At 44.8% G+C, this 14,839-nt stretch overlaps 1 protein-coding gene across 4 annotated transcripts in view; it reads left to right on the top strand.

Annotated features, from left to right (window-relative positions):
• Positions 1–14,839, top strand: part of KALRN (kalirin RhoGEF kinase) — a 697,683-nt gene that overhangs the window by 423,343 nt on the left and 259,501 nt on the right. For all 4 annotated transcript variants that reach the window (XM_047790542.1, XM_047790550.1, XM_047790490.1 and 1 more), the window contains exons 22-25: positions 1,676–1,858; positions 3,069–3,187; positions 6,576–6,642; positions 7,455–7,564. In XM_047790542.1, the coding sequence (XP_047646498.1) occupies positions 1,676–1,858; positions 3,069–3,187; positions 6,576–6,642; positions 7,455–7,564 (479 nt within the window). The remainder of the gene's footprint in view (positions 1–1,675; positions 1,859–3,068; positions 3,188–6,575; positions 6,643–7,454; positions 7,565–14,839) is intronic.

Below are 14,839 nucleotides of genomic sequence, written 5' to 3'. Positions count from 1 at the left end.
TTCTTTGCCTTTTCATAGTTAAAGAGGTGTTTCTCCTGACCTCATAACCAGCTTCTTTTCTATATACCAAAGCCCCTCTGGCCCCTTGTCTCCCAGCCTTGGGGACCAGCCCACTGTCCTGAGACAGGCGTATTGAGTGAGTTGCTGGAGAGCCAGACCCCTGGCTTTGTGGTGGCCACATCCTGCCCGCGTGCCTCTCTGGCCAGGAGCTCTCTTCCTATGGCATTTCTTGAGAGGGTCGGTCTCTCATGGGAGGAGCTGTAGATGAGCCTGGGAATGTCAGGGTGAGGGTGGTGACATGAAGAAAGCAAGGCTCTTCTCTCTGTTCTGCTGTCGTGCCAGTGATACTCTGCCTCAGTTTCCCTCAGTCATCCAGGTCGTAGCATGATCCAAACCTTGGATCTACTCTCCCCCAGTTGAAAAGGTGAAAGATGACCTCTCAGAATTCTCTTAAAATCAATCAGACTTTTCTGATATGTTTTAGAGTTTCAAAACCCATCGCTTCTCAGCCTTTTGGCTAAGATTAAGTGTAGAGTTTCAAAACCCAAACATAAGATAAAAAATGAACAAACGTTTGCTTGTTGGAATAGCCCTTCCGTCTCCCTATCACCCACTGTACATCCCACCTCCCTCATAAGACCTTTCCTGCCCCTGCCAGCCCACCTTCATTCCTCTCCTGTTTGAAAATTCCTGCAGTGTTAACTGTACATACTTCTTATTTTGACCTTCAATTATATAGTGCCCTGAGTTCTTTAACCACTGGGTGTGAAAATCTGTTCCTCTAGAGATGGCGACTATCCAGGGGAAATGGATATCTCTTCTTTTGTTTACCCTCCAAGTCTCTCCTCACAGCCCTCTGCACAGCAGTGTAGACAGAGTAGGTGTTGAACACACTCCTATTAGAAATGAAATTAACCCACTTAGCCCTGTGATGGATGTTAGCTTCATTCACATCCCTCCCTCCCTCCCTCCTCTCTCTCTCTCTCTCTCTCTCACACACACACACACACACGCACACACACACACACACATCCTGGTGGTAAAAGGGACAGATTTACTCTTAAATCTACTGGTTAGATTTATTTAGATCCTGGCAGTGCCAATTCACCAATGTTTAGAGAGCCTTCTTCAAGCCAATCCAGTGAAGGGAGAGACCAAGAAACTATGGGCCAGAGACAAACAGGCTCTGTCACTTACAGGTTGTGTGAACTTAGAGAAACCCTAGGTCTCTCTAAGCCTCAGCTTTTACAGTCTGTAGTTCAAAGAGACTCACACCACCTCCCTCCACCTGCCTCCTGGGGTTGCTTTAAAGCTCAAAGGAGTCTCAGATGTGACATTAACATACTCTGGAAACTGATGAAATACTGTATTAACATAAGAGAGCCTTACATCCGTGACCATCCTGCGGCTAGTGTTTATTGCTTAGGAGTTCTCGCTGTGAGTACCTTGTCCTGGACACATCCCACCTTGGGACCTTGGGCAGTGCTCACGGCAACCCTGTGATGTAGGTGCTGCTGTGATTCCTGATTCACGGGGGAAGGATCTGAAGCATGGGGGGTTTCAGCTGTTTGGCTCTGGGGTAGCTATGGCTGCTCTGAGAAGGAAAGAGGGATGGGGTGAAGGGCCAGGAGAGGAAAAGTAAGCTAGTAACTTACCACCATCGTTTTTGGGGCAGCAAACAAAGGAGAAGGTGAAGCTTCTGATTCAGCTGGCTGATAGCTTTGTGGAAAAAGGCCACATCCATGCCACAGAGATCAGGAAATGGGTGACCACGGTGGACAAGCATTACAGAGACTTCTCCTTGAGGATGGGAAAGTACCGGTACTCCCTGGAGAAAGCCCTAGGAGTCAACACAGAGGTAGGTGTGGGGCGGTCCATCTGGGACAGCCTCCCTTCTGACAGCCTCAGTACTGCTGCCCATCCCCATGGGAGGGAGCTAGGTTTACAGAGGCCTCTTCCCGAGCTGTTGACCTCCAGAGCCCCTGCTTTGTGTGGTTTTCTCATGGTGGGCTGGGTCTTGCTGAAGCTTGGCCTCCAGCGCCCCCATGCCTTGGTTACATATGGCGAGACTGGCTGGACAGTTGGAGGACCAATGGCTATAGGAGTTAACTGTTGACTTTTAGGATTAAACCCATTATCTTGGCTTCATCAGGACTCTCTCCCACCCAATTACGTTAATCAGCAAATGATTAGAGTCCCCAGTATGTATAATAATGCTCATCCAAGAATAAGGGATGCAATTTGTGTAAAGTCTATTTGACATTTCAACTGAAAAGAGATACTATTTGCCAGGAATCAAAGGAAGATTGACTTTTAATCTCTTCTTTATAATAGGGGTCAGTAACCTATGAATTAAGAGCTAAATACAGGCTGGCGTTTAATCTGAGGATTTCTAATTCTTAAATCTTCAAATAGGCCCGTGCCCTGAAGCAGAGCAGACTAGAGAATAAAGTCGTCAGACCACTAAAATTGGGGGAATTAATGTCTCTGCTAGGCTTTAACCTGTGAGATTTTTTTCCCTAGGAGTTTTCATCCTGTATAAATACCAAACAGTAGTTGAAATAAGCAGGGATGGGCAGTTAGTAAGTTCAGTAATTGTTCTATCATTTAGCTTTCTATTTCTAAGAAAAATTGCTTGTTTAAATAAAAATATCTACTTTTAATGTTTTCCCTTGACCAATGAAAACTTTCTTATGTCTTTATTTCTGTTTCACATCTTTTTTAATGGTTAATAATCAATTTTGGATGTGTGTGTGTGTGGTGTATCTAATCAGGACCAAAGTCCTTAGAGAAATGTGACACTAATTATTAAATGTGTTTGTTCATTTTCTTTGTTGTAGATATTAGCCCTGAGCCTATTTAACTGAATATTTTATACTTTTCTTATTTGAGAAAAAGATTATCCCATGAAGAAGGGTGCTTGCAGGTGGCGGGCAGTGGGATTGCCCATCTTCTCATCCTTCTCCATTTCACCTTTCTCTGTTTTTCCCCTTCACCACCTCCCCCAGCTCCGGGGAGCTCCTTTCCCCAAGCATCTCTAAGGTGACCCCTGCGATCTCTCTGTGCAGGATAACAAGGACCTAGAGCTGGACATCATCCCAGCAAGCCTTTCAGATCGTGAGGTCAAGCTCCGGGATGCCAACCACGAGGTCAATGAAGAAAAGCGGAAATCAGCCCGGAAGAAAGAGTATGTCTGGGGCGGGGCTTCCACCCCAGCTGGCAGGCTCCCCTGGCTGTGCTTGGTTTTCACTGCCACCTGGCCCTTTACATGCCTTGATGTATCCCCATGACCACCTACAGAGGTTGGAATGGACAGATGTGACACATCCACCCACATCTCACACTAACACAAAACCACAGGGCGTCGGACAGAGGGAACGTGAACCACGTCAGCCTTACAAACTGTGTCTTGATCTCTCTACTCCCTTTAGATTGTTGTTACACAGTTCCATGTAGCCAGAGATATGCAAGGGCTTTATGAGGCATATCCTGAAAGATTCCTTTTGAGTGATGCTGGAAAAAAAAATTAGTGTATCCTAAGATTAAGAAGCCCACTGTAGCTGAATTTATATACGTGCTGCAGGACCACAGGTCCCTTGGAGCTGAAGAAACTCAGGCTAGTCTGTGAAGCCAGAGCTGGTGTTTCATCTGGGACGTGCATTGCTTTGTGGGCTGCTGTAACAAAGTGTGACCAGCTGGGTGGTTTAAACAACAGAAATGTGTTGTCTCTCAGTCCTGGAGGCCAGAAGTCTGAAATCAAAGTATTGGCGGGGTTTATTCCTTCTGAGGGCTGGGAGGGAAGGTTCTGCTCCAGGCCTTTCTCCCTGCCTTATACAGGGCTGCCTTTGGGTTCACATGGTTTCTTCCCTGAATACATACCTGTGCCCAGATTTCCCTTCTTAAGGACACTCGTCGTTTTGGAATGGGGACCCACCCTACTCTAGTATGACCTCATCTTAGTTAACTGCCTCTTCAGTGACTCTATGTCTAAAGAAGGTCACATTCTGAGATACTGGGGCTTGGTATACAACATATGCATTTGAGGGGAGACACCATTCAATCCAGAACAGGTCAGGAAACGAGAAGATGACACGTGGCCAGGTCTTCCTGTGGGCTATCTCAGACACCGGTTAGCCAGAGGATGGCAAAGGGGGGGGGGGGTGGAAAGGAAAACAAAGCAGTGTAGAGGGCCGAGGAGCTAAATTATGAAGAAAAACAGGGAAAACTGCAGGAAGCAGATGGAGAAAAGAGGAGAAGGTAGAAGCGTGCCAGAACGCAAGGCAGTAAAATCAAAGACAACTTTTCAGAGCACATGGGATTATGTTCCTTCTGATCTTCCGTCTTTCCTTGTTTACCAAGTACTTACAGTGGACTAGGAACTTTGCTTCCATGATCTTGTTTAATCCTTGTAGCAGCCCTGTGTGATCAGCTGTTTTATTTATAAGTATGGAGTCTGGGGCTTAGAGAAGCAAACCTACCTCTAGTAAACAGCAGCCCAAATTCAATTCCTGTTTGTCAGACTTCAAAGCTCATACACTTTCCACGCTACCAAGAGGTCAAAAAGAGTAAGAGAGTGGCTCATTAGCTCCTGAAAACAGGAATTTTTTGAATCAGTACTTTAATAGAAAGGCCCTGGCTAGAACAATGTATTGCTTTAAGGAAAATCCCACAAAGATAAAAGTCTCAGACCAGGTGCTACTTACTTTAACCTTTCTCATGAAATTTCCAATAGGGGACACTTAGGAGCTAATCTTCAAAATGTTCTCAGAGATAGGGATTCTCATTATGAAGTACTATGAAAAATTGACATAGGAAATCCAAGATAAATGTATAAATATATACTTCATGCTAGATTAGAAATGATTGCATATCATAGGCCAGCTGGGAGGCACCATTTCTAATACAAATTTGGGATAGAAAGAAAATGACACAGGTGCATACAGTGAGGCCACACACCTTAAGTTTACCCCCTCCCGAGTACACTGTGTAGTTTAGAAGTCCCGGGAGGAAAAAGTCCCCCCCACCCCCACCCCCGCACCCACCGCAGGCATGTAACCTTGTAACACAAACTTCTGTTTATGGGAGACTGAAGAGAGGTCACTTGACATCATTAGTTTGTGCTGTGCTTGAGATCTCACACTTAGCTTCATGAATAGCAGTTCGTGATGTGAAATAGACCCTTTAGAAGCTAGAGGTCATTCAGAGTTCCCTGGTGGTCTAGTGGTTAGGGTTTCGCACTTTCACCACTGCAGCCCAGGTCCAGTCCCTGGTCTGAGAACTGAGATCCCATATCAAGCTGCTGTATGCTGCAGCCAGGAAAAAAAAAAAAAAATCATTCAAAAAGAAGCCAGAGGTCACCACACTATAGCCCTCAGGCCAGATCTGGCCAACCGCCTGTTTTATATAGTATGTGAGCTGAAAATTATTAATATATATAGGGAGTTCCCGTCGTGGCGCAGTGGTTAACGAATCCGACTAGGAACCATGAGGTTGCGGGTTGGGTCCCTGCCCTTGCTCAGTGGGTTAACGATCCGGCATTGCCGTGAGCTGTGGTGTAGGTTGCAGACACGGCTTGGATCCCGCGTTGCTGTGGCTCTGGCGTAGGCTAGTGGCTACAGCTCCGATTCAACCCCTAGCCTGGGAACCTCCATATGCCGCGGGAGCGGCCCAAGAAATAGCAACAACAACAACAACAAAAAGACAAAAAAAATATATATATATATATCCCCACCTGTGGCATGCAGAAGTTCCCAGGCTGGGGATTGAACCCACACCATAGCAGCGATCCAAGCCACAGCAGTGACAGTTCTGGGTCCTTAACCCACTAAGCCACCAGGGAACTCCCTGTTTTTTATATTTTTAAATGGTTGAAAACTATCAAAACAAGAATAATTTGTAAAAAAACAGACAAAATTCTTTTCTGTTCATACATAATTTTATTGGAAAATAGCCATACTTATTTTTGTTTTTACATGTTGTCTGTGGCTCCTTTCACACGCAGCAGCCAAGCTGAGTGGTTGTGACAGAGACTGAATGGCCCACAAGTGTTTACTATCTGGCTCTACAGGAAAAAATTCGCTCATGCCCCAGTCTTGGCAGTGGTGTCTTGGACATCTGTTTGTGGTTTTTAAACCTCATTTAACCTATGGTTCCATGAACCTGTTTGGTGTGTATCAGCAATTCTGCTAAACAGGGATCACCATCCTGGAAACTGTAAGAGAAATGTAGGCAGCTGAGTTCATGTCTAGTTGGTGAGAATGAGTGTGAGTGATGCTGCACACTTGTGCGCACACACGTATCTGAGAGCACACACCTATCAGCATAGAATCACAACGTGATAGAAGTGGGGCAGAAAAGGGAGTGAGAATATGGACCTAGCAAGCACAGGCTTGCTGAAGGGGCACAGAGAGGATGATCAGAGTGAGAGGGACTCAAAGGAAGGGATGTATGTCAGTAAAGTTGAAAAATAGGACATTCGAGAATGTCACAATGCTGGGGGTGGAGGGCAGTGAGGTTTGAAAGAAGGGAACATATCACATGTCTAACCAACTAAAAGCCCACTTGTTTCCTTCTAGATTCATTATGGCAGAGCTGCTCCAGACAGAGAAGGCGTATGTGAGGGACTTACACGAGTGCTTAGAGGTAAGCTTTGCGGTGATCGGTTCTCAGCTGTGTTAGAAAATAACCTCCTTGTGGGATTTCCCGTCGTGGCTCAGTGGTTAACCAATCCGACTAGGAACCATGAGGTTGGCCTCGCTCAGTGGGTTAAGGTTCCAGCATTGCTGTGGTGTAGGCCGGGGCTACAGCTCTGATTAGACCCCTAGCCTGGGAACCTCCATATGCCACTGGTGTAGCCCTAGAAAAACAAAAAACAAAAAACAAAAAAAAAAGAAAAGAAAAGAAAAGAAAATGACCTCCTTGCCACATGGAATCCTGGAGAGGAGCCCGCTACTCTCTGTCATCTCCCAGAGCCTGAAACAAACAAACAAACAAAAAACCAACCAGAGGCTGTCTTTCTCCCAGAGTCAGTAATAAGTGCATGGGAGTTGAAAGTGCTCTGGAAAAAGAACTTTTCTCGGACTGGAACTAGACCCAGCCAAAGAAGCATAGGAGACACTTGAATTCAAAATAAAATCCATGACACAGTCAGTGAATTTAAGTCTGAAAATCTGCATCTTCCCCCCTACGCACAGTCAAACTTAAACACATATAATCAGTGTGTGTAATTTGTGTTCTTGCTAACATCTGGGACATGAGTTTCCCCAGCAAGGGTTCAAGATAATGGAGCACCCAGGCTGTCTGTCTTTCTGTTCTGCTCATTGACCAGCTCATGTTTTACACTCTCCACACATTCCCAGTCTGAGCCTCACCCCACAAGTTGGAAAGCCCCCTTCGTTTTGTGTGTGTTCCCTGTGGCAGTGCTTGCCACTGACGGAGCTGTTGCTGTCTTACAGACCTACCTGTGGGAGATGACCAGTGGTGTGGAGGAGATCCCCCCCGGGATCCTTAATAAGGAGCATATCATCTTTGGCAACATCCAGGAGATCTACGATTTCCATAACAAGTAGGTGGGGCACATGTAGGGCCATGAGTACCCAACCGCAGGCCTTCCCAACAAGCTGGCCAAAGCTGACCAGAAAATCTCGCCTGGTGGGGGACTGCCTGGTAAACTCTCCCAGTCAGCTGTTGTCATCCTTCTTTCTCACTCACCCCTCTTTCTCTACAATAGTCCAAAATCCTAGTGGAGGATGAAGTCAGTTGTTCAGTAGGGTCCCTCCTCGGTGTCCTGAGGGACCTAACTGCCAACATCTTCAGACCCAAACAGAATGATAGTCAGGCTTTGAGGAAATAAAAGTAGCTTTTCCTCATTAAAACTGTGGGGCATCCTAGCATTAGAGTTCCTCTGAGGGTAACCCTTCTTCCCTGTGGGCCTTAGGTTTCCAATCTCATTAAAGTTTTCTTTCAACCTAAATATTTCCTCCATCCCCAACTACCTCATCATCTGCACCCTCAACCAAAGCTACAATAGATAGAGAGACAGACAGATATATGCATACACACATACACATTCAAAATACCTAATGGAATATATTTATTGACAGCTTATAGGGGAGAACATCAAGCAAACTCTGTTTTATTGAGATAAATAGAATCATAGAGCCCTAAAACCTCACAACGTATACTTTCCAGCTCCCAACTTGATTTAAGTATCTTCCACAGCACACTAAGCATGCTCCATCATTAACAGAGGGTCAGCAAGCACCTTGATTGATTACTTATGTAACCAGCTGAGGGAAATAACTCCATTTCCAAAGTATGAACAGAGGGAACCTCAGGACACAAGAAATAATGTTGACATAAAGTCCTAGAGCTCTCTCAGGACCCTGTTGCAGAGAAGGGCTGAGCTGTCTCAGGACCCTGTTATAGGGCACAGTCCAGAGGAACTAAGCTAGTCAAGGGTTTGACCAAGGTAGGTCATCATGCCGGAGATGAAACTGCCAGCTCACAGAGTCTCTGAGAAGGCCGTGTGCACCCTGAGGCAAGACTCTAGAACGGCCCTATGCATAGAGCTTCTGCAGTGATGGAAATGTTCCATGTCTGTGATGTCTAATAATGTAGCTAGTGGACCTGTGTGTCTGTCAAACACTTGAAATGTGACTGGTGCTACTGAGAACTGCATTGGTAGCATTATTTAAGAAATACAGGTGGCAAGTGGCTACCATACGGGACAGCCCAGCTCTAGAAAAGGAGACCTCAGTCAGTATGGCCCTTTGCTAAGAGCCGACTAAGAGGCAAGTGAGAGTTGATATAAAAGGATCCTGAGTTCAAAAGGTCTGAAGATGGGGTGGAGAGTCATTCCTCTCTTGTCAAATCCTGATGACTAATCCCCTGTAATGTCATCAAATGGCATGAGTTTAAAGAGAACATAAAATATGTAGCTCCCATGATATGTTAACCTTGTCAGATTATGAAAGCAGTAATCTCTAGGATGAAAATGTCTTCTGACTTTCTGGAGCACTTCAGGAAAGCTCCCAGTCTTTTTTTTTTTAATCACAGATTTTTAGCACTCTCCATATGGTTTGTCTGGAAATCTCCAGACATAGAAATATTCCTTCCTCATGCCTATTTACTTAATAAGATCCCAACAAAGCCATTCTTGACCATTGATCCCAAATTCCATCATCTGAGCCCAGCTAAGCGTTATCCCAGAGCATTATCCCATCTCCCCCAGGACACCTGAGAAGACATCAGCCTGGAAAGCAGTAAGTTATGTTACTTTTCTCTTCTGATGTATGATCTCTGGGATTTAGTTGTATTGTTACCAAATTGACAAGGGGTAGAAATCTAGAGATCACTACATGTGCTTCCTGTGAGCCCTGTTTTTGCCAAAACAAGGGGAAAGGCTATTCATTTCAAAATTGACCAATTGTAACAAAATATCTGGCATAACCATACCTTATTCTTGTTTCATGGTATCACTCTAGTAAGTCTCAGCAAGTAGTTTAGTAGTCTTTTAAACAGCTGAAAATCTACCTAGTTACAAAATAGAGTTCTAAGAAACCCATAAAATAAAAACTTCAAGCTAAACCATATGGAATGTTGCATTCTGCCGAGAACCAAATTCAATGATTAAGAATATAGAAAATGTTACCTATTTATAAAATCGTAAAGCAAGAAGGAAATAAAAACCAGCCTCCAAGCAACTGAAAGAGATATTACAGAGATAATGTCCTGTCTTTTCATAGGAACTCCTTTCTATCCTCCCTGAAAGCCACTTTTCCTCTTGGTTAGATTGTTTCCAAGCCCATAGCCTTTTTTTTTTTTTTTTTTTTGGCTTTTGCTTTTTAGGGCCGCACCTGCAGCATATGGAGGTTCCCAGGCTAGGGGTCGAATCAGAGCTGTAGCCCCTGGCCTATGCCACAGCCACAGCGACTCAGGATCCGAGCCACGTCTGCAACCTACACCACAGCTCACGGCAACACTGGAACCTTAACCCACTGAGCAAAGCCAGGGATCGAACCTGCATCCTTATGGATGCTAGTCCTATTCGTTAACCACTGAACCACGACAGAAACTCCAGCCCCATGGCAATTCAGAAGCATCAAACAAGAATCAAGAACTTGAGCAAGTAGCTTGATACTGGCAGCATACAGTAAAACCTGATAGGAAAGACGAGAGATTAACCTGCCCGCCAAAATTAGGCAGAAGAGTCCCCCAAATCACTGTGGTCAAAGGCTATTTTGTATTGGTGCAAATGACCCTGTGTCCCAATAGAGAGCCCAACACAGCCACTGCATTACAGTTTAGTGTAATAATATATTAGGATTAATCCTGAATCATTCATATATTCTGCATGAAGAAGCAAGGAAATCTGTAATGCATTTAGAAAGCTATCCACCCAAAAAACAAAAAAGTGTTTTAAATTATCCACAATTTAAGGTAACATGCAAGAAAATCAAGCCGTAAATTAATTCCCTACAGGATCTGGAGGACTAAGGCTTTATTCTGCTCATAATGTATGATTTCTGCTTATGCCATACAAATTTTGATTAATGTAGAAAGCATAACACCTCTGAAATAACTAATAAGTAGGAGATAAAATGGCAAGTAAGCCAACTTTTAAAAATGCAGGAACCGTGAACCCCATAAGAGACTACGTCTTCCACAGTGTATCCCCTGTGCCTGCACATGTAAACTTTAAGTATTTGTTGGGTGGATGAATGGATGGGTGGGCTTAAAATAGAATTACAATTTGCAGACCTATGGTTAATGCCATTCAAGTCATAATTCAGTCTTTAGCTTATGAAAGTCTCAAGGTATGGAAAACCATTAGGTGTGATTTCCCTCCCCCACCCCATTCACTAGCAGGACCTTCTACACCAGCAAAATAACTGAATGTCCAAATGAAGGAGTTTTCTGGGCATGTCTTAATGGAAGACCAGACATTGGTCCAAAGACCCATTTGCTCTTCAGGAATACTTTTCTGAAATGGTCACTTTTTTAACCTGAAAATATCAAAAGGTTCCTTTTTACCCCAATTGTTTACAACTTTTCAAAGTAACCATTAAGTGCTACCTAACAGAAAAGCAGACTCCTCTGATTTCTGGTGCATCTCTTGGGCATCTGTCTGTACTTCAGAGAGAGAGAGAAGGAAGGAGGTAAGACTGAGAGGCAGAGAGATTGAGAGGCAGGGGCATTGAGACTGACACTCCTGCACCACCAGATGAGCTGAGCCACTGGGAAATTGGTTTCTAGACCAAGGGTGAATATATTAAATATCTCAGCTCCTTAGTATTGATCCTTTTAAATGGTGTCACTTTGAAAAATGGCAGCCAAGTTTAGTTGTGTGTGTCGCTTTTATCTGGAACCTTTGTCTCTATAGGTATTTTAAATGGAGGAGTTTCCAAGTAGCAACATTTCTACAAAGAAGAACAATTCAATATGTAGAACTTAATACCTACAAGTATTGATTTTATTACAAACTGGAGGTTTAAGTGGAATGATACTTAGTTTTCTCTATTATCCCCATTTTCTTTTTCTTTTTGTAAATTATTTTATTTTTTTCCATTATAACTGGTTTACAGTGTTCTGTCCATTTTCTACTGTACAGCAAAGTGACCCAGTCACATATACACATATACATTTTTTGAATTTTTATTATTACTTTTTTAATAGTTATTTCCCCAGTACAATTTTTTTTTTCCTACTGTACAGCATGGTGATCCAGTTACACATACATGTACACATTCTTTTTTCTCACATTATCATGCTCCATCATAAGTGACTAGGCAGAGTTCCCAGTGCTACACAGCAGGATCTCATTGCTCATCCATTCCAAAGGCAGTAGTTTGTATCTATTAACCCCAAGCTCCCCAACCACCCTACTCCCTCCCCCTCCCCCTTGGCAGCTACAAGTCTATTCTGCAAGTCCATGACATACACATTCTTTTTCTCACATTATCCTCCATCATAAGTGACTAGATTTAGTTCCCAGTGTTATACAGCAGGATCTCATTGCTTATCCATTCCAAAGGCACTAGTTATTCTATTAACCCCAGACTCCCAGTCCATCCCACTGCTTCCCCCTCCCCCTTGGCAACCACAAGTCTGTCCCCCAAGTCCATGAGTTTCTTTTCTGTGGAAAGGTTCATTTGTGCCATATGTTAGATTCCAGATATAAGTGATATCCCATTTTTATGCTACATCTCTTTTTCTATAGAACTGAATGTAAAGACCATGAGATTTATCTACTCAAAAACTAGACCCATTTCTATTGCCTTTTGTTAGGCATTCCGGGAGCACTCAGATGGTGTGGTATATTCCATAAATAGATCCCCCAATGCTAATGGTTTTGTTACTACTGTCTCCCCACTTTGGCCTATAACTTGTAATGTGGGAAAACCACTTATTTTCAGCTTTCCTTATATTAGAATTCCAGCTCTGGTAAGGGTAGCTCTTTAAAATGATCATCAGCTTCAGCTAAATCTGAACTTTACTTTTTCCTTTTGCGTTATTGGAGATCTAGCCATAAGTGAGTCTGGGCAATAGCATTTTTATAAAATCTCTGCTGTCAGGGCTCAGAGGGTCTTCCTGACCATCAAGTACAAATATGTCCATTTACAGATAAGGACACTGAGACTCAGAGGCCGGTGAGTTGCCTGATAATGTGACACCCCTGTCCCCAAAGATGAGGCAGTTCCGGGGGTGTGGGGGGTGTCTCCCACATCAGTGCTCTCTCCCATGCCCCCATTCCATTGTCCACCAGCTGGCACTGCCACATCTAGTTAGTTTGATTCATATCTAACCAGTTTCCATGTGGGTCCCCAAATTTGAAGAATGCTTCAACCCATCTCTTCCATAGGAATGTCATCCAGGTTACACTCCCTTACAGCACTAACCTGAAATAAGTTTTCATCAAAGCTTGGAAAGGGGAGTTGGGGACCAACAGCCAGGGCTGGCCAGCCCTTCTGCACACTCCCTCCTCCAGGCCGAGCCAGAAACTGTTAGATTTGGCCTCAGCCACCCACTGTCCTCCCAGTCTGCGTTCCTGAACCAGAGCTCAGAGGGGCTGAACCAGGAGCACTGGCCAGGCCCAGGGCAGCCTAGCAGGGCACCGGTGGCCAGGGCAGCTGGGAGCAGAGGGTAGTATGCAGCAGGGGGAGAAAACAAGGTGGGGCCAGAGAAGAGATGGGAGATGCTGGTGAACCACTGAACCAGGCCCACATCTCTGTGGTCTTCCTAGAGCTCCATCCTAGGGTCAGGCCTATGCTGGTTTGGAGATGGAGCTCATACCCAGTGAGGAATCAAACCCATGCTCTGCCCCTGAGTTCTGGGGATTAGTGAGGTACTGGTGAGAAGACAGAAGTGATCACAAATGCAGTTTAAAGGAGCAAAGAAAATAGCTTCTGCTGGAGGAACAGGAAGCCTCCCCACAGGAGGGCCATTTGAGGTGGAATTCAAATAACAGGGGGGATTTGTACAGCCAGAGGCAGCTGCCTTGATGCTGGAGGAAGATTTGAATACAGGGCCTCACAGGGAGGAGAGGAGTGGAGTCTAGCAGAGAGGCTGAGGGGCAATGGGAGGAGTTGGTGAGTGAGTCTTAATCCTGGGTCAAGCCAGAGCATCACGCTCCTCGTGTCTTGTCACTTGAGACTGAGGCACAGGAAGGGAGAGGTGGTGTAAATGGGAAATGGTGATAGAGGGAGCACAAAGGAAGGAAGGAGAGAGCCAGGGTGAGTGGGAGAAAATACTTGGGTAGAGAAGTGAGAACAGTGAGGTGGGTGGACTTCAAGCGGAAATTGATGGGGAAATGAGGGAGAGAGGAAGGGGGGAGGTGGCAGGTGGAGAGCGAGAAAGAGAGAAAGGAGGTAGTTAAGGAGGAGAGGGAGGGAGGGACAGAGATGGATAAACCTCTCTCAATTGCAGGCAGGAGCATCAGCAGAGTGCTTTTTTCAAACATTTTTGATCCTGAACTATAGAATGTTATGTCCTGATATGCCTGTGTTTATATATTATATATAATAGGACAATTAAGTTCTCCAGAATAACACCCTCACTATGCATGACACGTTCTGATATTTTGGATATCTTTTTCAATGCTGCTTTGCACCCACAAAATTGATTTTACAACCCCTTGAGACACAGTGGGTTGATCCGTTAGCTACAAGGTGGGAAGTTGGCTCCACCAAGTGGTGAGAAAAAGGATGTGCAGGCCACAGCCACACCTGGAGGCCCGCACAGGCAGGCTGTGCCTGGCTCCCTCCTCCTCCTCTGCCTCTCCTACTCCTTCGTCTTCTCCCCCCCGCCCCCATACACCTGGCTTTAAAGTATGTATGTTCTCTGGAGTGCCCATCATGGCTCAGCAGTTAACAAATCCCATTAGTATCCATGAGGACGCGGGTTCGATCCTTGGCCTTGCCCAGTGGGATAAGGATCTGGCGTTGCCATTAGCTGTGGTGTAGTTTCAGAATTGGCTTGGATCCTGCTGTGGTTGTGGTGCAGGCTGGCAGCTACAACTCTGATTCGATCCCTACCCTGGGAACCTCCATATGCTGTGGGTGCAGCCCTAAAAAGCAAAAAAAAAATTTAAATATGTACATTCTGTGCTTTCTATGCTTTCCCCCATCCATAAAAATCTAGTTCTATTAAACTCCCTTGTTTTATATAGAAACTGAAGCTTTACAAAGGTTTGTGACCTGCCCAAACCAATTAGTAACACAGCCAAAGAATCAGGGTCTTTGTAACACCCTCTTAAGTCACACTGTCAGTTTCTTAATTCTCAAATGCCAAGCAAAGAGCAAGGGGAAGACTGTTGTGATTTTCTTGGGCCCTAAGCCCG

This window comes from Phacochoerus africanus, chromosome 1, assembly GCF_016906955.1.
Source record: "Phacochoerus africanus isolate WHEZ1 chromosome 1, ROS_Pafr_v1, whole genome shotgun sequence".
Lineage (NCBI taxonomy): Eukaryota > Metazoa > Chordata > Mammalia > Artiodactyla > Suidae > Phacochoerus > Phacochoerus africanus.
This window is presented reverse-complemented; position numbering and strand designations above follow the sequence as displayed.